Source organism: Synchytrium microbalum, assembly GCF_006535985.1.
Source record: "Synchytrium microbalum strain JEL517 chromosome Unknown SmJEL517_scf0016, whole genome shotgun sequence".
Lineage (NCBI taxonomy): Eukaryota > Fungi > Chytridiomycota > Chytridiomycetes > Synchytriales > Synchytriaceae > Synchytrium > Synchytrium microbalum.
The window spans coordinates 102,601-125,428 of NW_022158365.1; the positions used below are offsets into that span (position 1 = coordinate 102,601).

Consider the following 22,828-nt stretch of genomic DNA (forward strand, 5'->3'; position numbering starts at 1 on the left):
GGATCTGGAGATTGATGAGACGTATGAAATCATGTCGCATCTGCCGGGGGTACATCATGTCACCATAAGGAATATAGATGAGGGTGGGATCTGGCTCGATATAGAGGGAAAGGAAAGCATGAGTGATGTGATAGAGACGGGAGTTAGAAGGGGGTTGACGTTTGTCTCGCTGTCGCTCTGAAACTATGTTGACTATACACCAACCATATACCTTATAATCCCTCACATCATATCATATATAGCGGCATCAATAATTTTAATTATACCACACAGCAAATTTTTGTAACATGACACGCCAGCAATAGAATAAAAAAAAAAGAAACAACACACTGTGCTTTTTTGGTTTGAGATGCAAAGTTCTTGTTTTGTTTTACATCGGTCTACATACATAAGTGGGTTGAGATACTGCATTCCTACTACGAATACTTGTGTGTTTGCCTATGTTCTTGTCTTCTACAATGGGTTTGTCCGCCATCCAGAGTTTGTTGAATCATCCTTGACGAATTCACAACTGGGAAAGTATCGTTCATTCAACTTGATGCTCAAAACAGCTGGCACCTAACGTGACAATCAAGACAAAAAAAGTCCGTTCAGACAACAACAACAACAACAACATGGAATCAAATCGTCCCACTACATCTTCTTCTTCCTCTTGCAACAGCAGCTTTTACGTACCAAATCAAACGAGATAGTCTTGACTCTACAATATCCAGTCTCTCCTAGTTTGGCCTTGACCAGTATGATGACTTTTACAAACTCATCAAGATTAGGTGTTGGCATATCATTCACAGACACAATCCATGACGTGCTAAGCAAGCCATACATTCGAGCTAATGAAATGAGAGGGAGTTAGATATGCGGCCTCTGCAAACGTCCAAATCGATCCCTTTTTTTACCGGGACTTCCTTGAGAAGTGGCAGAGACGTAGACGCGACTCGGCAGTGTTGAAGACTGAAGACAAGCTGACGGATGTGGTGGCTGTAACGTCGCACCAGCCCACGAGACCCAGCGGTTTGTTCCTGAACCATGCAACTCGTCCGTATGGACTCGTAATGTCATTTCTTTTTTACCCCTGACAATCACCTAAATAATTAACACAATTCCGTTAACAGCTAAGATTATTCGTATTTTAAGCTCCAAAAAGTCTTACCATTTCCACAGATTCACCCCAATTAGCAGAAACATCCATCTCTGATATACGAGTCAAAATCTTGCCATTGATGGTCAAGATTAAATCCAATTCCTTTAGTGTCTCGCAAGTATTGCTCCCAGTCACAATTTGACGAACAACGAAAAGTTGACGTTTCTTTGGATTGGCTTCTTCAACTTTCTTGACCCAGCTTAGAATGAAGAAAAATACTGTGAGCGTCGGAAAAACACCTTAAAACAAAAAACGACAATTTAGCAATTCCCGATTGCTTTTGAAACATACCCATCACTTAACCCCATATCTCTGGCTCGTGACATCTGAACAGGTGTAAGTTCAACACTGAAACCACGTATAGGCGATGTTGAATGTTGTTGTAGCTTGGCCAAAACTGGCTGGATACAAGAAGCACGTACGCCCAGTTCATACCTACATAAAGGATAGCCCAGAGTAGGTGAACAAAAAACGCGGGTGATTTGCAAAGTAAGGCTAGAAAGACATACTGTGATATACGGCCGGAAGCAGTAGTAGTAGATTGAAACGTGAGCCAAATCGCTTGTACTCGTCCTTCTGTATCAGCTAAAACTCCCGAAGAGCAGTGGCGACCGACAGGAGTGTCAATGGTAACTGCATCAAAACTGGAATTTATATGAGTTGTTACCATTGAAGAGTAATAAAAGTCAATACAATCAATTCAACCAAACACATAAATCTTACTTGATGGTACGATAACGAGGTATAGGGTTTTGAGGAATAGTCAACGCAGTAATGTCAGTAACAAACGTGTTTACAAATGTCGGCATAAAATTATGATTCAAAGCCACGAGCGAGATAGGAGATCCTTGACTGATCTCTACCGGTGACATGGGAGCAGACTTGACTGGAGTATCTCCAATCAGTTTAGGATCATATGATATGAATGCGACACCATGTGCATCATCCAGATACAAGAGTTTACCACGGACTATAAGAGAATCAGCGAATGTGATGATGATATCACCCATTCCGAATGGCACGACATTCCTTCCAACGATGGCAATGCCTCTTACTGCATCTACTACTATTCCAGCGCCCGTCATAAAGTTTCGGTTCACTCCATCAAGGCTGAAGGGCATATAGTACTATATAGATAAGAATCAGTAGAAGCATTAGCAAAAAATTGCAATACTCGTCGTCATATTTTTCATTGCTGCTTTTGTACCTGCACTTTACATATCGATTTAAAGAGATCTCTGCAAGCTCCTAACGAATCCTCCATCTGGGCAAAGGTGGTTGACATTGGAATTATGGGCCTCGGTGGTGATGCTGCTGGTAGTTTCACAACATCCCAAAAGCCTGTAGCATCATTTCGAACCATCATCTTAAATGAAGTCCAGTGCCTCTCATTCACAACAATGTCCATATTTATCTTATGGACATCTTCAATGTCATAGTACGTGATGGCTATACGTTCATAATCAGGAATTTCTTGCATAACTTGTATGAATACGTCCAGATTCGGCGTTGGTTTGTGGTCTACGTGTGATATAATCCATCCTTCTGTAGAGCCGCCTAATAACAACATGCCACTTGCATGAGCGACGTATACACCACGACAAGGCACGTTATACTGTGACGCCAGCTGATACGATAGATTATTCACCACCGCCGACCCAATTTCAACAAATCGGTCTGGTGTGATTGAATGCAGATCTTGGACCGTTATGAAATATTCAAACTCTTTACCACCACGTTCAATCTTCATTTTGATTTGTTTACCAATTCTGAATGGGAAGGCATTAGCTGGAAGTCACAAGTGATCGTGAGAAAACTTACAGAAAACTTACCTCTCATCCAAAACAACCTCTAGAGGCAAGAACTTAGTAATAACGACATCATCAACAGAGATTAATATATCTGACTCTTCCAAAAACTGCGATCCTGGACCTTCAGGCACTATCGTTTCTGCCACCAACATTCCTGCCAAAAAACTGTTGTAAGCCACATCGTTATGGTCAAACAACTTCAGCAAACTGTACCTGTCTCATCAGGAAACAAGGACCTGATCTTAAACTCCAACTCTGGCGACAGACCCAGCCTTCTGCACTCATCGAAAGGCCGGTGAATCCATATCGTCTGAATCGTTCCTCTATCAATATGAGCATCTCGTCTAAGGCAGTCTAAAGCTCTAGTGACTCGATCCAGCGGCAAGAAGAAATCTGTACTGGCTGTGGATTTGCCACCAGCATGGAGCGCAACACAGTGTCCATCTATATCTAATACGGGCGATCCAGAAGACCCACCCGACAATGCTAATGCGCCTTGGATGTAAAACGTATTGAAATCATTGTATGTTCGTTGCCCATATCCTAAAAATTGCAAGAGGGTTAGGCTTCAGACGGATCTTTAGACTTGTGAAAGGCCAAACAAAGGACTTTCCTGGACTGTTGCGATCTAGTCGAGATATGGTTCCAGCGAGTACAGAAAGCGTTTCTCCAGCGTCGTTACCAACTACACGAACTTCTAAACCAACTTTTGCTCGTTCAGGGGACAAGTGAATCTCCTGAAGTGGCATATACTTGATTTTACTCGGGTCGAATTTCAAAAAGCCGAAATCGTGAATGGGATCTCGGTAAATTGCAAACACATCGACCTCTTCCTTGTCGTGAAGAATGGCTTCTCCCGTAAAGATCGTGGCGGAGACAACTAGGATCAAGCAATTGGAGTTAGCGTTTTTGGAGATTTTCCACGTGTATACTGTATAAAAGGAAGGCAACATATGCCATTCTTTATAGTACCATGTCGATTGGTAAGAATCAAACCACGTTTAGCATCAACAATAAATCCTGTCGCGACAAACGTTCCAGCTTCTTCGGTATCAAACTTCGTGACACACGCGTATCGTAATGAGACTACAGACAAGGCGGCCTTCTGAACCATGCTTTGCCAGCTAAATAGTAGTAAAAGAGATTGTCAACAAGGGTTGGTTGTTCAATATTCCACGAGGTTTTGCACTTTCCGCAAGACGCATTCCAAAAGAGAACATCAGACGAATACGCAAAATTTCTCCATTCCTCTTCGTCTTTTTCCAACGCCAGATCATCACACTCCCCAAGCGTTACAACAAGCCAACATCTCAAAGTCAAAACATACGTCTAGCAAAATATAATCCAATGCTTACACGACAGATTCAAATGCAGGCGAAGTAGGAATAGCAGAAGAGTTCAATCCACTCATACTAGTCATTGATTCCGTTAAAATGACTCTTTTCGTACTAGCGTCTCCAGATTTCCTCCGTCCGAGATCGGCTTGAGAAACAGGGAGCTCGTCCTCGTCCACGTCCATTGTTTAAGCTTTTTGTGACCTACTAGATCTGGTGCTGATCGTGTCTGTTTCCGCACAGGGATTAGAGCCTCTCGATATATGAAAGTGCTTGCGTTTTGACGGATTGGAAATTGCAAGTCGCGACTGTAACATGGTGTTGAAGGAAGGGACGCGTCAATTGAGCTGAAATGCATTCTTTAAACTTCAAACTACGTGAATAGGTGGCATACGTGGATCGGCCAAAAGCTTTGTTATTTAATTATGTTTACAAAATATTAGTACCCGACGATGCTATCAGTCCACCACTCATTCAAAATCACTATGGTATTCAGAATCTAGCTCATGCTTTGACTCTGAATCCGACGATGCAAACAAATCTGTCTGATCATCGTCATCAGAGAGCTGTGGAGCTGGCTGTACTATTACATTGAGCTGACAGTTTGCACCTAAATACCGCTGAGCAGCTAAATTATATGCCGTTGCTGCTTCCTAATATAAAGCGAAAAAAATCATTAGGTTGTTCCTGACAATTTGTTCAAGCACACAACACACGAACCTCTTCAGTATTATACGTCCCACATTCATACGACCACTTCTTGAAATCCACATGTGCATCCCACTGATCTCCATTCCGCGACACTCCGATGTATCTAGACACTTCATCAGGCTTGTCATCTGCTCGTGTCATCATACCAGACGGCAGTCTACTGTTACTGCTACCACCACTACTTCGTCTCGATTCCCATTTAGAGCTCGACGTCTCCTCCTGCGCCCTTCTCCATGAATACGAATGCCGACTACCACCACTATGATCCTCATGACGCCCTTCTCTCCTCGATCCTCTCGTTGCCCTAGTCCGAGCTCGTGCAGCGTCAATAGCAGTCTCGAAAGTCTCTAAATAGACATCTCTACCATCTTGCATGATTCGGGCCTTCCATTTGCCGCGACTTTGTGGCGCACCTTTATACATTGATTCTGGATGATGATTGGGGTTGTTGTGAGGACGTTCACGACGCCTAATAGCTGGTTCTAGTGTATCGATTTCCTCCTCGTCAGATTCGGGGAAATTATCACCACCATCTTCACAGCCGCCATCGTCTGGGTTGTTGTAATTACCAGGTAATTTGGCTGTTTTGCGTCTTTTACGAGGATTGTCGTCCTCGAAAGGATCTGCAAAGGATTTATTGTCATTGTCTTCCTCGTTGTTTTTTACTTCATGGGACTCACGGTACGGCTCTGGTGATTGCGGTTCATGTTTTTCACTAGGTGGTTGTGGTGTCGGGTTCGACTCGTCGTCGGATTCAGTTGGGACAGTCGATAACGGCCCGTCGCTCTCGTCATGGTCGACATAATGTTCATTCCTTAAAAAGTAAGACTTAGTCGTTTTTTTGCTAACAAGTCACACTGCACTTCGCAAACTTACGACGACGAACTCCCAGAAAGCGCAGGCATCAACCGCCCACCACCACCATTCACAGATCCATCTCTAGCCCTCCCATGACTCGCACCACCACGATCAGACAGCGATCCATCCCTCGACTTTCTACGACTCGCAACAGCACCACGTCCAGACTCTGACTGTGGCAACGGGCTGGAACTCCTCCAATCTCGACTTTGCGAACTACTTCTTCTGCTACTACTCGAGCTCGAAAACGGCTCGTTACTACTCCACTGCCTCCTTGGTGATGACGGTAATTTGGCAATTCTCGTATAGCTGAAATCAAGTTCTTGAATGTCCTTGGCATGCTCATTGTGCGAGTCACATATAGCGTCGATTATGCGTCTCATTCTTTGCAGGTTTTCTCTCATTTGCTCAATTGGGTTGTCGAGTATCCATGTGCGGTTGTCTGATGGTGTTGATGATGAGGGTGGTGGTGGTGACAAGAAGTGTTGTTTTGGAATTGTGCGGGTGTGTTCTTCCTCAGTGAACATATTGTCTGAAGTTAGCGTTGCATTTAAATGCGTCCTTCCTAATGAAGTGTTGTTCAAATCAGCATTGTGCGACAAAATCAAAGTTTTTGGGAGCTTTGTAGAATTAGCAAATTCCAAGCTAAAGCTGAAAAGTACAGCATATTTCAAGCATTCATAAGCGCATATAGCCTACCTTGGTTGTTACTTCCTTTGACCTGCCTCCTCAGCTTCAGTGTTTTGTCGGAAGAGGAACACAACGTATAAAGACAGACGCGTCACAAACTCCAACAAAATTCATGAAGACGATATAAAAATACATATTGCACGTCATTATCGGCAGTATTCTACGTTTCGTTCCATTTAGAAAAATTCATGCGAAAGAAAATCATTCGCAAACAAGCATAGATAGGCGCTTTATCGGACTTCGATAGACAAAACCTTGACATCCTGCCATGGCTTATCATTCTTGTCCACCTTGACATTTTCAATCAGATGAATCACGTCCATGCCAGCAGTAGCACGACCAAAGATGGTGTGCTTGTTATCCAACCAAGGCTACGAAAACACAGCAAGTCAGGAATCTTGATTTACGTCGATGGGCAGATATGTTGTATACGCATCCTGACTTACTGTTGGTGCAGTAGTAATGAAGAATTGTGATGCATTGGTTCCAGGCCCAGCATTTGCCATGGATACAGTGTATGGACGATCATGTTTGATTGCCTTATGGAATTCATCCTACATAGAAAAGATGGCTGGTGTCAGTGTTTTGCTTGGTTGACACTCTGAGGGACAGCAAAAGATGCTCTCGCTCGGAGAACAGGTCACTGCATACCTCAAAATCAGATCCCCACAACGAATCACCACCAGTCCCATCACCAAATGGACAACCCGTCTGCAGCATAAACCCTTTAATGACTCGATGAAAAATCAAATTATTATAATACCCTTTTTTAGCCAACCCGACAAAATTCTCTACCGCTTTCGGTGCATATTCAGGAAAGAATCTTATATGAATATCACCCATAGTAGTATGAATAATAGCAGTCGACCCAAGAGCTTGTTTCAAACTCATGGCTGAAGCAGAAGCAACAGTCATTTCTTCTCTTGATGGCTTCTCATTGAATATATCTCGTCCGCCACCTGCAGTTCCCTGTTCTTGAGCTTCATTAGGGTCTCGTTGAGTGAATAAATAGAATCGGTTTCGTTTATAAGCTGTACAAAATAGTGTTGGGTCGGATAATTCGGCGTTTTGGAGGGCTGGATTGTCGGATGCTGCCATGGCCATTGTGATTAATGTCTTTTTACGTGGTGCACCTTGATATAGAGCTAGGTTCATGAATCGTTGGGTTTCTCCACGTCCTATTACTTTTACAACTCGATTGGTTGTGATGTTGATGACTTTGATTCCAAATAGTGTTGGATAGAGCAGGAAATGACCAGACTCATCAAATACTAAATGACAGTTTTGATTAGTCTTGAAAATGTAAAATATGGGTAGTCGACAAGGTTTGAAAGAGCACAAGAAAGACAAGACCTAATTTTTGCAGTACCTGCGTTGACCGTTGAGGCTTGACCACCTGGTGTCTTTTCAATCTCACGTTCTAATGCTAATCTTCTACCAAACTCCATATCATCCAGCTTATCCTTTGCTGTAGCCTTCTGCTGCATTTCAGATATAGCGTCTAGCGACTCGTCATACTTTTTGATGATCTTTCCAGTAGCGAAATTGAATATTCGGACAATCCGATCACCAAATCCGAATGTGACAAACTTGGAATAGTCTTTGGAAAAGTTTAGTGATGATGGTACTGTCTGGAGCTAAAATGACAAGGGTTTGTCAGATTTCGAGTGCAAAAAACCACAATTGGACTTCGTAATCGTGAATTATACAACGAGTCACGCAGAAAAACAGCAATGAAACCAACCTTCTTGAATTCATATAAGTCCGTATCAGATTTAAACTCCCAAGTGACTTTGGGTGGCAGAGGTTGTGGAAACTCCTGAGAAGGATCAGGCTCCCAATACTCGACATATCCTTGATCGTCTACAGACAAAACCACTTCGGCGCTAGCATTATACTTTACGATTGTTACTGGATGATTATGTAGATTCGATATGGTATGAGATGGCGTAGCGTCGCCTCTACCGTCGAATATGTGAATGGCAGAAGAATCTCGATCGGTACTATGGATGAGCGAAGAAATAAGTCTCAAGAGATTGCATAATTCACGCGAGCGATGGATGCGATGACATCTTTGATGTACATACCATGCTAGCCAAGCCTGAGCTTCTCCTTTACGAAAAATCCAACAAATGGCTTTTGGGAGAAAGGATAGCTTGATCAAGTTGATCATATCTGTTTTGGCCAAATAAAAAGGTGGAAGTTAACGGCTGGATGAAAGCTGAAACACTTGGAATACTAATGACCACAAACATCTGTATAACAAAGACTTGGAAGGCATAATATGTACGTACCAAAGTTGATTATGTCGAATATCTTTAGAGCCTTGTCAGCCCCCGCAGTAGCCAACAAGCTTCCATCATCACTAACAGCAATAGCAACGACAGCACCCAGATGAGCACGATAATGCTTTACGAATTCGATACCGCGTTCCGTCTTTTTCCAGAATTTGATGTGACCGTCGATCGAGGTGGTGATTATAAAGTCTGTCTTTGTGACTTCTACGAAATTGACAATGTCACGATGCATCAGACTCTTTTCATACATTGTGATGAGTGGGAGATTTGCGAGATATAGTGATTCGTGTTCCAGAGCTAGTGTTGTCAATATAAAAAGACAGAATGTGAGCTAACATGCTAACCCATATTTTAATGTGCAATGTTTCCAGTGTTTACTCTTTTGCTTTTTACGCTTCCTGGTAGGCTCTTCTTCCACGGCCGCCGCGGGCATAGGTCCAATGTCTGCATCGTCGTCTTCATCGTCTAGAACCACAATAGTTTGTTAGATTTAGTTCAGCATCTGCCTCAAACAAAAATCCAAACACCAGTGGTTTTTAACCAACGAGCATTTCGAGTACAAGATCAAGCCATACCTGCTTCTGGAGCTCGCTTCTTGGATGCCTCCTCGCTCTCCTGTCCGGGCATGGCGGGCTATAAGCTCGTTTCGAGATTAGTTCGGCCTTGATTAATCTTTTCAAGTTTAATGTGGACGAGACCTCGTATGGCCTGCACGGCCGGATTTAAAGTGCTTTCTACATGTCACCAGTCGCCTAAATATCGCATCGCCAGAGTCAACCGTCGAGCTCAAATCGCATCAAAGAACATTATTCAATTTTTTACAAACAGGTTATAAGATTCTGGTTTTTAAAGTAACTTCATGGGCTTGTAGTTTGGATCCACCATATACCTGTCGAAAGAAGCATGTGTCAGTGTTTGGTCCACTCATGGCGTCAGCCAAGAAATATGACATTACCCAGCAGGACAGGTCATAGCTGGCGCTACAACTTTGGCTACGTTACCACCAGCACTGGACTGAACAATCACAGACGCATAGTTCCATGGACTACCAAAGTTCCCAGACACCACCATTGCTGTTACGTTCATTATGCCTTTGGCGTCTGCGCCAGGCATCCAACTGACATCCAATGTGGTCTATCAAAACAACCAAATTGAATACTTGCATCTCAACAAGTGCAAATTCCAATCTTACCATGGTGTTTGGCATCGAATGTGTAATCATCTTCGTATTTCCACTTCCTATTTTATCGCAAATCTGGAAACTTCCCGTTGTAGGAACGGCTAATCCACCAATATATCCACCATTTACGTCTTGAATGCCTATGTGTAACATGTTACTAGATATTCTGGTTTGTCTCCATCTGAAGCTGAAGCTTGTGTCTAGATGTTTGGGTCTGTCTCCATCTCAACGGTCAAATGCTTTACTAACCCAACAGTAATCCACTAATAACACCACCACTGATTGTAAATGTCATTGCCTTGCCAGGCGTATACATTGCAGTGGAAAACTTGATATTGTAATTTGCTCCTCGTCCAGGTGTCGAATGGCCAGTTGCTCGTTGAAATGCTATCGTATCAGGTAAAGGAAATCAATAATGAGTGATATATAGTTGAGCCTCAATGAAAAATACGAACATCCCGTGGTCCCAACATCAATCTGACACACAGAAGAGCCTCCCGGTTTGCCTAAAGCCAAAGTGGTGTACAGAGCAATTATCCAGAGAATTGACGAGAGGTGCATAGTCGATCGGTGAGGCAGGCTTATAATAGTTGATTTTATGCTTAAAACGGTAAAATCACTCTTTTAGGGAGCCTGAAAGTGGTTGCAAGGAACGAGATTGTTAGAGTGAAATGATAAAGTTACAACATGTTTAGTGTGAGTTCTCTGACCGCAAACAGAGTAAGAAATCGTTGTGTCGCGATAATAGCGATCAAGCCGAATATTTGCTGTAATGCTACGCGTCATGTAGCAACAGTGGTGTTGCTCTCTGTATAACAGAAATTCTCAATTTACGCAAATAGACTTTGAAGCATCAACATGACTCGAATCCCCTTGGCGATATGACAAACGGTTCTTGGTAGAAGCTGTTACTTATTAAGAATGTAAATATTCACTCCTCATGCTAGTACAACGCTGGTTGGCGTTGCAAATGATGTTTGTGGTAGGAATGGGAAACTGAGCGGAATAAGCGAGAAACTGGGCAGGACAAAAACAACGTACAGGGAAAGTACTAATGATCTCCCGACCCTACGCTGAATCTGTTTTACTAGGTCAGGACTATGCAAAGCAGTATTAAAGTATTAATTGCAGAAGATTTTAGAGTACGCTCTTCCAACTGAGCCACATGCCGAGATGGAGACAATTTTCACGAGTGATATAATGTACGAATGTTCACTAGAAAGGTCTGTTGGCTGTGAACAGGCGCACTGCTTCATAGACAAACGACTTCGGCTTCAAACCAACAAACACGATTCCATCCATTGGAGCTGTAAACGAAATTGTTTGCACCACATAGTCATTTTAAGTTGCATAGCACCTCTTTTTTTAACAAAAATGAACGTGAAGACGTCAACAACTTTACAATCTTTTAGCAGTGGAACTGAAAGCAAGCAAGAAAACACACAGCCAACCCTCTATACACGCAGAATGAGACACTCGAGAGACGACTGATAATGGAATATGACGCTACTTTTACAAGAGGTAACCAGATGCCAATATGGCAACTGCCGCAAAGACGTATCCAGCAACGACTGAAGTAGTCCCCGACTTTGGTGCAGTTGTTCCTGTGGTGGTTCCACCAGTAGCAGGGGCACCAGCACCAGCAGCACCACTAGTAGTAGGGTATGCATCAATGTCAGCAAGGTCGACGTAGCACATTCCGTCAGCTCCAGCCTTGAGTTGAGTGAAGGTCAGCTTGGCACCAGTGGCCATTGGAGTACTGCCAGTGCCTACGAGACAGATGTATCGAGGATTGTTAGAGGACGTATCCTCAAGTGTATCCAACATTGAAGTTGAACGAAAACTCACTTTCAACATTGAGATAGTAGTATCCGTCCGTCGCGTTGGCAACCAGTTTGGCTGTGGTTGGCGTAGCTGCTCCAGCATTGACTGCAGCTAGAGTAACCATTCCCGCTGGACGAGTCCCCCACTCGAAGCGCACAGTGGAAAGCGAGACTGCTCCATACTAATTTTCAATAAAACAAACGGGACTTATGTTATTGACAAGTGGTAGCGATTGATTGAATGAAATGAAGAACAGCTTAGATTGAGAATGTCACTTCGTACCTTGGCAGTCCAGTCTACTGTGAAATCGACCGAATTCTCACAAGTAGCTGAGATCTTTGACTTCCAACTAGATGAAACCAATTTGAGATCTTTTGCGTTCATAATGTACATTAGAAAGAATCTTCTTCCTCTCTAGCAACACATATATCGCCACCACAACAGTTTTCAAACTTACACGGGGAGGTTTCCAGGCGGTGTAGCACCGGTGGTCTCGTAGGTACCATCGAGAACTGCGTTGCTGAAATCATAAGGGAAATGTTAGTCGAAGCTAAACCGCCACAAAGACTTGAGAAATCGAATCGAAGTAACATGATTACTCACTTTGGATCAGATGTTGGATCAGTGGAACTATTAGGAAGGCGTTGTTAAAGAGATTGCCGAGTGTCTAACCAAATTGAAAATGACACTCAAACTTTCCTTCTCACCTTGCGGTACATGCTGCGTTCAAAGTCAGGTATTTGGAGTAATCAGTAGCAGCCAAAGCACTTCCGAGAGAGGCAGCCAATGTCATAGTAATAATTGAGACCTTCATTGTTGCTTTGTATTTGATTCTACAAATGGGTTTTGGTTCAGCCAAAATTTCGTGTTGGCGACTAAAAGCAAAATAAGAGACTCTTGCTAGTCTTTGTGTGCCAGTACCAACCTTCGAGTAATGAAAGAAAGTAGTTTTAGATCGATAGAAGCTAGAGCTTGCTAGTTTGATTAGTATCCGAGGTGTTGGCAATGTTGAAAGAAGGTGTTGTCGACGTATGAAATCTATAATTTTTTACCGCTACAACTTTGGGACCCGGGCTTTAGCGAAACTGACGCCAAGAGTGGGAGGAAGCATTTCGATCCTAATGTTACGGTGAAGATTCATCGCCGTTGGTGATACGCTCCAAGATTTTCCAAACTGCTTTGCGGCAATTTGCTCGTTAACATGCAAACCAGCGAAGAGCGCAAATCACCAAGCACACCGAGAAGTAGTAGTCACTCAGAAAATAACAACATTGTAACCTGGATGTCTTGTCTGGCTTATCTAGTTGACGTGTCAAAACGGTCCTTAAAAGCGAGTGTCGAAGTCATCAAACACCGGTGAGAGTCATCTTCAAGGCGAGCAACGTTCAAAGATAAACATATGGGCAACATATCTTGATTGCTGTACAAACGAATCTATTTATCAAGAGGTGTAATATACCGAAAGTAGTCTTGAAGAATTTCCCTGACCAGCAGAGAGAAGAAACGAGAAACCACAAAGACACCGACAAAGATTCAATACAAATGACGAGATGGAAAGAAGGAGGAAGACGAGACTACAGGAATACGCTCGATACTAGCACAGCCACAATGGCGAATACAGATCCTGAAGCGAGAGCAGGTGCGACACCAGAGTTTGTTCCAGTAGGACCTGTAGTTCGATTTGTGACACCAAGTGCAGCGCTAGGCACATACAATGGATATGCATCAATATCTGCTAAGTCCACATAGCACGTATTGTCCGTTCCGGCCTTCAAATTTGTAAAGGTCAGTTTGGCAGCCGTCGCGGTTGGCGTCATTCCAGTGCCTAGCCAAAAAATAGAGTTCTGTTAGTGGAACAATCCCAACGTTTATATTTGAAATAGGTCAAGCAGGATGCCCGACTCACTTTCCGCATTGAGATAGTAATAACCATCAGTTGAATTAGCAGTCAAAATCGCAGGAGTCAAATTGGAAACACCATTGTTGATAGCTGATAATGTCACGTTTCCAGCAGGTCGAGTTCCCCATTCAAAACGGACGGTTGACAACTGAACTGCTCCAAACTAATTGAGCCGTTTCGTTAGTGGTGTTCTGGCATGGTCTTAAAACGTGCTATTACTTTTGCAGACCAGTCTACGGTAAAGACAACAGACGCCTCACAGGTAGGTTGAATCTTTGACTTCCAACTATAGCAAAGTGACAAGTCAGAAAAAATTGGTTGATCATGCTGTATCATTGCGGTATCATTTGTACTTACACTGGAAGATTTGCAGGTGGACTCGCACCTGTAGTTTCGTAGGCACCGTCTAAAACCACATTGTTTGGGTTTGAAGTGGTATCCGTCGAACTGGAGATTGAGAAGGTTCAGCGTTAGTTTTTCATGATTCGAGATATTCACGTGGATTCGAAGTTGTGAGCGATGTCGGTGAGAGGTTAGGGACATTTCATCGTATAAGACAGCGAAACAAAAGAAAAAGCGGATTGAAATATAAACTGGAGGCCAGTAATAACAATACGATCTTTCGTCTTCCTGAGTTTCAGACTTGCCTAGATGTGCAACTGGCGTTGAGAGTCAAGTACTTTGAGTAATCACTACTTGCAGCAACACTTTCAAAAGCGACAGCGAGGGCCATGAGTACTGTTGGGGTCTTCATTTTGAGAGTTTGCTGGCCGGGTTGTTGGTTTTCTCACAATGTCGGTTTCTGCTCAAAGTTTGATGAGTTGAAATTTCATTGGAGGTGTAGCCCCTTTCAAAACTTCAGGGACCTCCTACGTTCATATATCATTTCAAGTGAGAAATCCACGATATGTGCATTCATAGCTACAGAAGCGAAATGACTTTCAGCATTCCAAAACATACTCAACGTTTTACAGCATTTAAGGCACTGTTCAAAGTCAAACAAAATGCATCGTGCGATGTGCCTTCCAATAAGTTGGAAAGCGCTGTTGGTCCTTGTTGAGTCCACTAATCGAGTTTGCGTCCTCCACCTAGCTAGTAGTGGCAGCATATTGGTTCCAAGGGCGAAGTCAATCAACGCGTCGCGTTACGCACCTTCAAACTGCATACAGGTTGCAGTTGCTATCCGATAAATCGCTTCTTTTCGCGAAGAAGCTCTTGCTTCTGTCCAATATCCCTATCTAACAAAGAACAACCAATTGGACCCCCAAAAAGGACACCATACAATTTCCAAAACAATTTTTGATCAGGAAGCCATCTACTTGAATGCTTACAAGCAGAGCATAAAAGTTATGTAATTATTAAATGTTTCAACCACACCAAACACCCCAAAGACTTAAATATTGGAGAACACACAGAGAAATTAAAACCACTGAGAAGGAGACCAGCTCTCTCAGAACAAGAAGACAGAGATCAATGCAGAGCCCAAAACTGATGCAACTGCAACTATTGAACCAGCAGTGTGCGCAGCACCAGATTTGACACTCGTGGTAGCACCAGTTCCAGTAGCAGCAGCGTTGATGGCGGGGTAGGCATCCATGTCAGACTATAAGGTGTTACAATGTGGTCAGCAATGAAGAGACTACAGTTCGGCACCAATCTCGGAATTTAGGAACACATACAATGTCGACGTAACACGTTCCGTCCGCACCAGCTTTCAATTGGGTCATAGTTAACTTGGCTATGAGTGATCACAACTTAGGTTAATGACACATTTCTTTTAACTTAAAGTTTGGAGGAGTATACCAACCTGCAGTAGCCATTGGAGTACTTCCAGTGTCTAAAAACAGATACGATAATTGTTTAGAGCCCTTCCATCAAAAGCTTCAGATTGGTTCTTGAGTGTAGCAATTAGGACTCACTTTCAACATTTAGATAGTAGAAACCATCTGAGGCGTTAGCAGTTAACACAGCAGGAGTGAGCATGCTCATTCCAGCGTTAATTGCTGATAATGTTACAGCACCAGCTGGTCGCGTACCCCACTGAAAACGGACTGTAGAGAGGGGGACGACTCCGAACTGGATTGAAAATTGGGTTTGATGAGAATGTCCGATTCACCCTCGCCCATCTCAAAACAACAAACAATACCTTTGCAGACCAGTCCACGGTGAAATCGACAGAAGTTTCACAGGTGGGTTGGATCTTTGACTTCCAACTATGGCATGGGAAGATATATTATGAGAATCACATTTCCTTGGTTGAGACGGTGACGTGGCAAAGTACGCAATAACGAAAGCACAAGCGTTTAATGTACTTACACGGGTAGGACGGCTGGTGCAGGCGTTCCGGTCATCTCGTAGAATCCGTCAAGAATTGCATTGTTGGGGTTGGAGGTTGGGTCTGTCGAACTGTTTCAGATTGAGATGTTGAAATGTTAAGTTTATCGTCGAGTTCGAAAAGCAACGAAGGTCAAGTTGAATTAGGGTTGCCAAGGTCAAGTTGAATTTGGGCACTAAACCAACAAAATTTGAATGGTTTCCCTTTGGCTTTGTTTCTAACCTTGCTGTGCATGTTGCGTTGAAAGTCAGATACTTTGAGAAGTCAATTGTAGCATAAACGTTTCCCACGGTAGCAGCAAGAGCCATAAGAAGCATTTGGGCCTTCATGTTGTGTTCTCGGTGTTCTTGGTTTTGTTTTGGTACGGTCTGTGTTTGTTCCAAAGGTTGGAAATGAGAGGTCGAAATTCCCTGGGATAAGTCACTTTGAGACGAGACGAGATGTAGCTCCTTCGTTATTCAACAGGAGTGTCCCAGATGTACAGGCTGGAATCGTGCATAGAAGTGAGATCGGCATCAACTAATCGTGTCCTGTCTCGATAATCAGTTGCTTTGAGAAAGATGGATAATTGATGAGCAGAGCTCTTCAGCCTTTCCGAGGCGAAAAAGTCAAGTGGTGAGTTGAATTACGCGTCCTGGGGCTGTACAGAGCATAAAACTGGGTACATTCACGTCCTTCAGTATGGGGTTTCGTCCAAAAGCATGCAAGTCCAAACTAGTACTGATTTGTTGTTCTTTTTGCATACAGGATCCAAGCAGGCAAAGTGAATGGAAGAAGCTTCTTTACATTATCATGGATGGCACTATGAGTCAAGTTGAGCTGGTCAGTGTTGCATTGCATTCCCTAAGTGGAATCAAACTTGAAGCTAGTTTGTAAGTTCTCAGAGCTTCAGATGTTAACCAATTCCAATCTGAAATAGGCCATTCAGCAATTATATTCTTCATTGGCTCCTGGACAAGTTCAACGTGCTCAAGTCTGGCTCCAAACGCTGCAGAAACAACCACAAGCTTGGAATCTGGCACTGCAATGTCTCAATTCTCAAGTACAATTAGTTCTGAGTTGTGATTCACTTGATGCACCGTGTCTAACTATTGAATATAGTCTCCAAATACTCGATTCTATGGCTCGCAAACTCTGGCAATCAAAATTGTTCAGGATTGGTAACGTTGTCACCACGTTGGCAATCAAAATCTTGAAGGATCTCAAGCTTTTGCTTTCTAAACACAGGGAATCATTGACAGAAGAAGAACGTAGTGGATTGCGTGATGAACTACTCAAACAAGTCACACGGGCATCCAATGGACCACGCTTTGTATTGACGAAACTATGTGTCGCGGTACGTGAGGCCTAATTCGCTAAGCTCTCCGGGTTTCACCATTTTCATATTATCAAATATAGCTGACTGAATATGCTATACGTGCTTGCCCATCTACATGGCAGAATTGCATTCAGTACACATCGCAATACTTTTCGACACAAGCTCAACAATCCAACGACCCGGCCATTCGACTCGCTTTGCAATGTGCTCTAGTTGAATGGCTGACTGTACTTGCAGAGGAAGCTCAACGACAGGAACTGCCAGCTAAGCTCAGGTAAATTAATTCAGACGAGCAGTTCTTTCGTCAATTTTTGACACGTCACGTTACAGGGCGTCTCTTGATGGTGAATTGTTGCTTGGAGTACCAGTAGCATTGACTATACTAGAGGAAGTATTGGATATACCTCAAGAACAAACTACAGAGCCAATCAAGAGCTTGAAAATTCAAGCATTCAAAGCTACGAAAGGTTGGGTCCACTATGGAATTCCCACTGCGTGAGAGTCACATCGCAGTTGATTTTTTCTTATCGGAATTTGGCTTTACAAGTTTTTGTGGACCTTAGGTCTATGGGTCAAATGTTTTACAAGATGATGGAACAAATGTCGACACCACTATGGCCATTAACAATCGATGTTATTGAAGAGATTGTTACGAATCCGCGGATGGCTGGATACGACGGTACGTGACAGGTGACTTTCAATTTTTTTTTTGCATGGAGTCTCATCGTTCTCGTTGTCCAGAAACGATTTCAAACGGGCTCTTGAATGCTGTTACAGCTGGACCAATACATACCGAGTTCAAACGTGCTCTTAGTGGTGCGCCAACTTGATTAATATCCACTCCTTCGATTCTAATATTTCGCTTGCGTTAGAAGGGGACGATGAATCGTCTGTCAAAATATGTCAATTACTGATCGAATTTGGAGAGCACTATGCAACATTCTTGATATGCAACTTGTTGCGTCAGGATGTTACCATATACATGGACATGTTGTTGGCATACTCACAATATCCTGGTGTCTTTGCGGTTGATGAGGAAATCTCGTAGGTCCTCTTGTGGCAGGATCTTTTTTGTCTCGAAGCTCACGCCTGATTGTTCTAGTGATTTGCCTCTTACAGTCTGGTCAAACTTTCAAGAAACTTTACAGAATGCTGATATTCTTCCACTCGCCACTTCCGACAAGTATGATTTGACGACAAATCCTCACACTGGAGCCCCAATATCTTCTGAAGAAGCTTCCAAATCGAGCCGTCGAGTTCCTGATGATCAAGTCACGCAGACGTGGAATACTGCTCAAGCCTTGTATGCCAAACTTGTGAACGCATTGATTCTCAAGATGGCCTTCTCTACAGATGCACATACATGGTCTGCGGGTAAGCATCAGTCTGCATAACCAGCGTACTTCGTCGCCTCTTTTTCGCTTGACACATTTGAAAACTTTGGTAGATGAGCGTGAAAGGTTTCGAGTGTATCGAAGAGAATGCTCGGATGCCTTGTTGGTTTGCTACTATATTCTACGACAACCTGCATTGGACAATCTGGTGAAAAGAGCAGTTGCTTTGACTGCACAGTTCTCCCCTCAGCATTATGGCATACCACAGGTGACCATTACGACCATTAATTTATATTTTCTCATCGTATCGTTCTGTGCCTGATTTTCGTTTTTGATACTTGCATCAGGAGCTCGAATCCGTTCTCTGGGGTATCACTGCATTCAGTGAAGCAGTCAGCGCTCAAGAAGATGCACCGCTCGCAACGATATTCGGAGAACAAGTGTTTGGTAGACTCTCAACAGTTTCAGCACCCTTCATGTCTCGTATTCGACTTACACTGTTTGTACTCATTGGTAATGTTGCCACTTTCTCAGGTTTTTTTTGTCTTCAGCTCTCAATTAACATGGAAACTTTACGCATTAGAAAGCTTTGCTGAATACCATAGTCGACATCCAGAACACTTGTCTTCAATCATGCGATTTCTGATATCTGGGTTGTCATTTGAGAGTGAAGCTCCCTATGCTGCCAAAGCACTCAAGACACTTTGCTCAGAATGTCGTCAAGGTCTGGTTTCTGGTGCAGATTGGTTGACTCGTCTATGGCTTGAATCTAGTAGCAGCATTTTGGTACACTTTCCCTACTTTTTTTCGCCGCGACACTTCTTTTGTGTTCTCTTCGCATGGTTTCCTCATCCCTTTTTTTAACAACATTAGCCCTCTGAACGACCAAAAGTAGTAGAAGCTATATGTGATGTCATTCAAGCTCTATCTCCGACAGAGGCCTTGATTCGAGCCTTGGCCATCATGCACAATATCGCTTCATCGCTTCGTCAAGTCCTGAATGTCGCTCATCAACATATGGACGTTTCGAAAGATGAAGTGATATCACTCATCTCTCAACTCAAGTCTTGTTGTCGTGGAATGATTGTATCTGATGAGATTGATTTGACTCAAGAACAATCCAATATTATAACAGTTACACAGGCAATCCCTTTGAAGCTGGCTGCTACGGCAAATGAAGTTGCAGTGACTCAATTGATCTGGAATTGTTTGAAGGAGGTTGTTGGCTTGTGGTCTCAAGACGTCCAAGTTGTTGGTGTATGCATGATTTGGTGGTCTTTGTTTGGCTCACGCACATATTTTAACGTGCAAACTATTCCATATAGGAAATTATGGGACTCTTATCCACCAGTTTCAGCAGTTCACTTCCATTACTGGCACCATCTTCACAAGATCTCGTCACAGTCTTGACAGACTTGTTTTCTCGTCATCCCAGTCCAACAATACTATCTACAGTCGGTGCTTTCGTCTGTACAGTATCTCGGCAAGCCAAAACAGATACGGTTTTTGCATCAGATGCTATCAAGTGGATTCAAAATATCTGTATTCAGTGTTTGCAAATCCTGCAAGCTGTTGATTCGGAGGGGAGGAGTGGGATGGTGGTCCATCCTGATCTAGGAGAAGCATTCTTTGAGTTGATGAGTAGAGTGAGTTATCTCCGTGTTTCCATAATGCTATCTAGATCACTGACTTTTGTTGCTGTATAGTTGTTACAAAAGGCACCCATATTTCTATTGGCACTACCACCGCGAGTCTTGTCTGCCATCTTTCAAGATTTGCTCATGGCTGGTCTACGAAGCGAGGAGAGATTTACTCTTACGGCTGTTTATACTCTTGTGGTATTTCCCAGATACACTTGGTCTTGTTTTTGTTTGTTTCTGCGTATTCACTCACCATTTTTGTACTAGTTGGAGTTGATTGCTTCAGACATTGGCTCTTCAAATAGAGCAATATTTGCTCAACAACTCATATCCTCATGTGGAGAAATGATTGTTCAGCAGTTGTTGTGTGTGAGTGAGATGTCGGCTGTAGTCTTCCTCGATATTTGTTCCGATCACTCATCGCTTTGTGGTGCTTAGGACATTGAAAGTCGATTACCACGAACTCAAGTTGCCAAACCTTCTGAAGTCCTCTTCCGAATGATTTCCAAATACCCTGACATGTGTCGCACTTGGATGCAGACTTGGACGGCCTTACCTACGACATCAACTCGTGTCGCAAGTGTGGAAAGGAGCAATCTTGTCAAGGGTTTGCTTGGGTCAGTGAGCAAAAAAAAACGCACATGAAATTGCATCCTTTTGAGTGTTGTTTAACCCCAATTTACGTGAACCTCATAGAACACGACATCTCAAAGTCTTCAAAGAACACATCCAAGCATACGCAACTCATAGTAGATGCCTAGCATAGAAAGCGAATTTCCGTATAGAAGAAACTCATTTGTACACATTGGCGCTGCATGATGTCAACTAAATTAATAGATTTGCCCGAAAAATATAATATTTACATATGAGGTGTAAAAATATATGTTTTATGATGTGCCTTCCTCTGTGCGTTCTTCATCCATTGCAAGGACCCACTTGCTGCTCCCAACACCATTCCTCTTATCAAACTCGTCAACCATGATTTTTTGGATAGGTTCTGAAGCCACATCGTATGGTGATTGATCGTCAATGTCTTGATGCGTTATACTAGCCCCTCGTGATACGAGTATCTTGATTACGTCTTCACGGTCTGCTAGTACGGCTGTAGAAACGTATGAGCAAAATATGCGTAAAACTATTAGAGAGTAGTAGATGTTTGACTATGAAACTATTCGCTTTCTTACCGTAATGCAATGCAGTAGCAGCATCTTGATCTTCTGATTCTATTATCGCGCCCACGTCCAGTAAGTTCGTTACTAGATCTATGTGTCCCCTATCTGATGCCCAGTGTAGTAATGTAGCCCCCTAAACAACAAGAGAATGTGAGAATTCACGTGGTATCGCACATCGTTTGCCCGAATCATACCTGTTCATCAACATCATTAACATCAACTTTACCACTGTTTATTCGATCAAGGATTTGTGTAATGTTTCCTTCTTCTGCGAATTGGAAGACTGTCTTGTCTTCATCTCTAGCGGGGAAAAAAGGCAATATACGTCAGGATTGGTGTTGCGCTTCGTTGTCAGCCTGATATCTCACTTGACGAATATGTCTTGTTCTCGTTCCATAATAGATACACTCATTGACAAGCCACCATCTCCAGGCTGACTTGTGTACACGTCGTGTTCAGAGTTTTGATGCGACTCCTGAGATGTCCGTTGTCAGCAGATTCCGCGTATGCTGATGCGTTATTGCAACGTACCGGTTTGGCCTCTTGATCATCACGTTTCCAAGACGATATAGACTCGACAAGCTCTATATATTGCTGCATTGCTTCATGACGACCCAAATCACCTAGTGAATTCCAAGCATCCCACTAATTTGCAAATAACAAGAGCAATCACGTGTGAACATTGGATCCGAACTAGCTTCGACGTTGATCAATCTTGTACCTTTGCACGTCCAGCGAAATCCAACATTCCAGGTCTCGACACATTACATGCTCCAACGGTTGCGAGCTTGTATAGGCCATAAAGCTGTAACAAGATATTTTTAAACAGGATCAGTACAAAGACGATTTGACCATGATGCGTCTTACATCCAGCAATTTGGAATTGGGCAGGTTTTTGACCGACTTTACAGCTTCAGCAGCTCGTTGGAAGGTCTCTTCAAGTTCTAAAGTAGGGATACGGGTTACGATTGGTGGTCTGGACGAATACAATGAGGGGCCTTACCTGCTGGGTCCATCATCTGATGTCTTTCATCAAACTGCTCACAACAGAAAATGGCAAGTTGATGATGCTGCGTGCTGAATAAGAAATTCTATGTGGGAGATGGAAGAGCACACGTCCTTGAACGCTTTATGTAGAAACACGTATAAGTGTGTTCACTTCTTCGCTTTTCATAACAAACTTGACGAGGTCAATGACTTTTACCAACTTCACGTCGCGAAACAAAAAGCAATTGACGTCAAGATCACGCTACGAAAGAAAGTTAGTATAGAATCATGAACTG

The 22,828-nt window shown here is 43.1% G+C and overlaps 7 protein-coding genes across 7 annotated transcripts; 1 reads left to right on the forward strand and 6 right to left on the reverse strand.

Moving 5' to 3' along the window:
* Window positions 1-453: 453 nt before the first annotated feature.
* SmJEL517_g03183 (uncharacterized protein) lies at window positions 454-4,471 on the reverse strand (the record flags this gene model as incomplete). Its single annotated transcript, XM_031169111.1, has 13 exons — window positions 454-558; window positions 676-830; window positions 897-1,083; window positions 1,151-1,340; window positions 1,433-1,576; window positions 1,651-1,785; window positions 1,865-2,268; window positions 2,349-2,910; window positions 2,974-3,106; window positions 3,166-3,495; window positions 3,572-3,832; window positions 3,925-4,076; window positions 4,308-4,471. The coding sequence occupies 13 exons, from the start codon at window positions 4,469-4,471 to the stop codon at window positions 454-456; spliced, it is 2,922 nt and encodes a 973-aa protein (XP_031024884.1).
* Window positions 4,472-6,775: 2,304 nt separating this feature from the next.
* Window positions 6,776-9,469, reverse strand: SmJEL517_g03184 (uncharacterized protein; the record flags this gene model as incomplete). Its single annotated transcript, XM_031169112.1, has 9 exons — window positions 6,776-6,916; window positions 6,992-7,099; window positions 7,197-7,816; window positions 7,915-8,182; window positions 8,290-8,548; window positions 8,633-8,720; window positions 8,840-9,139; window positions 9,221-9,307; window positions 9,418-9,469. 9 exons carry the CDS (start codon window positions 9,467-9,469, stop codon window positions 6,776-6,778), a joined length of 1,923 nt encoding a protein of 640 aa, XP_031024883.1.
* Window positions 9,470-11,534: 2,065 nt separating this feature from the next.
* SmJEL517_g03185 (uncharacterized protein) lies at window positions 11,535-12,660 on the reverse strand (the record flags this gene model as incomplete). The annotated part of the gene is made up of 6 exons (XM_031169113.1): window positions 11,535-11,791; window positions 11,871-12,027; window positions 12,129-12,195; window positions 12,304-12,366; window positions 12,450-12,476; window positions 12,554-12,660. 6 exons carry the CDS (start codon window positions 12,658-12,660, stop codon window positions 11,535-11,537), a joined length of 678 nt encoding a protein of 225 aa, XP_031024882.1.
* Window positions 12,661-13,420: 760 nt separating this feature from the next.
* On the reverse strand, window positions 13,421-14,500 carry SmJEL517_g03186 (uncharacterized protein; the record flags this gene model as incomplete). Its single annotated transcript, XM_031169114.1, has 5 exons — window positions 13,421-13,671; window positions 13,753-13,909; window positions 13,966-14,032; window positions 14,104-14,193; window positions 14,427-14,500. 5 exons carry the CDS (start codon window positions 14,498-14,500, stop codon window positions 13,421-13,423), a joined length of 639 nt encoding a protein of 212 aa, XP_031024881.1.
* Window positions 14,501-15,196: 696 nt separating this feature from the next.
* On the reverse strand, window positions 15,197-16,097 carry SmJEL517_g03187 (uncharacterized protein; the record flags this gene model as incomplete). Its single annotated transcript, XM_031169115.1, has 6 exons — window positions 15,197-15,349; window positions 15,426-15,484; window positions 15,554-15,583; window positions 15,666-15,822; window positions 15,893-15,959; window positions 16,063-16,097. The coding sequence occupies 6 exons, from the start codon at window positions 16,095-16,097 to the stop codon at window positions 15,197-15,199; spliced, it is 501 nt and encodes a 166-aa protein (XP_031024880.1).
* Window positions 16,098-16,873: 776 nt separating this feature from the next.
* SmJEL517_g03188 (uncharacterized protein) lies at window positions 16,874-21,139 on the forward strand (the record flags this gene model as incomplete). The annotated part of the gene is made up of 19 exons (XM_031169116.1): window positions 16,874-16,903; window positions 17,001-17,123; window positions 17,183-17,241; window positions 17,309-17,417; window positions 17,480-17,673; window positions 17,730-17,894; window positions 17,963-18,078; window positions 18,141-18,215; window positions 18,272-18,443; window positions 18,502-18,773; window positions 18,847-19,001; window positions 19,081-19,246; window positions 19,317-19,519; window positions 19,607-19,990; window positions 20,059-20,379; window positions 20,440-20,571; window positions 20,641-20,742; window positions 20,812-20,990; window positions 21,070-21,139. 19 exons carry the CDS (start codon window positions 16,874-16,876, stop codon window positions 21,137-21,139), a joined length of 3,027 nt encoding a protein of 1,008 aa, XP_031024879.1.
* Window positions 21,140-21,260: 121 nt separating this feature from the next.
* On the reverse strand, window positions 21,261-22,561 carry SmJEL517_g03189 (uncharacterized protein; the record flags this gene model as incomplete). Its single annotated transcript, XM_031169117.1, has 8 exons — window positions 21,261-21,475; window positions 21,558-21,678; window positions 21,740-21,845; window positions 21,914-22,020; window positions 22,077-22,190; window positions 22,267-22,350; window positions 22,413-22,489; window positions 22,549-22,561. The coding sequence occupies 8 exons, from the start codon at window positions 22,559-22,561 to the stop codon at window positions 21,261-21,263; spliced, it is 837 nt and encodes a 278-aa protein (XP_031024878.1).
* Window positions 22,562-22,828: the final 267 nt, after the last annotated feature.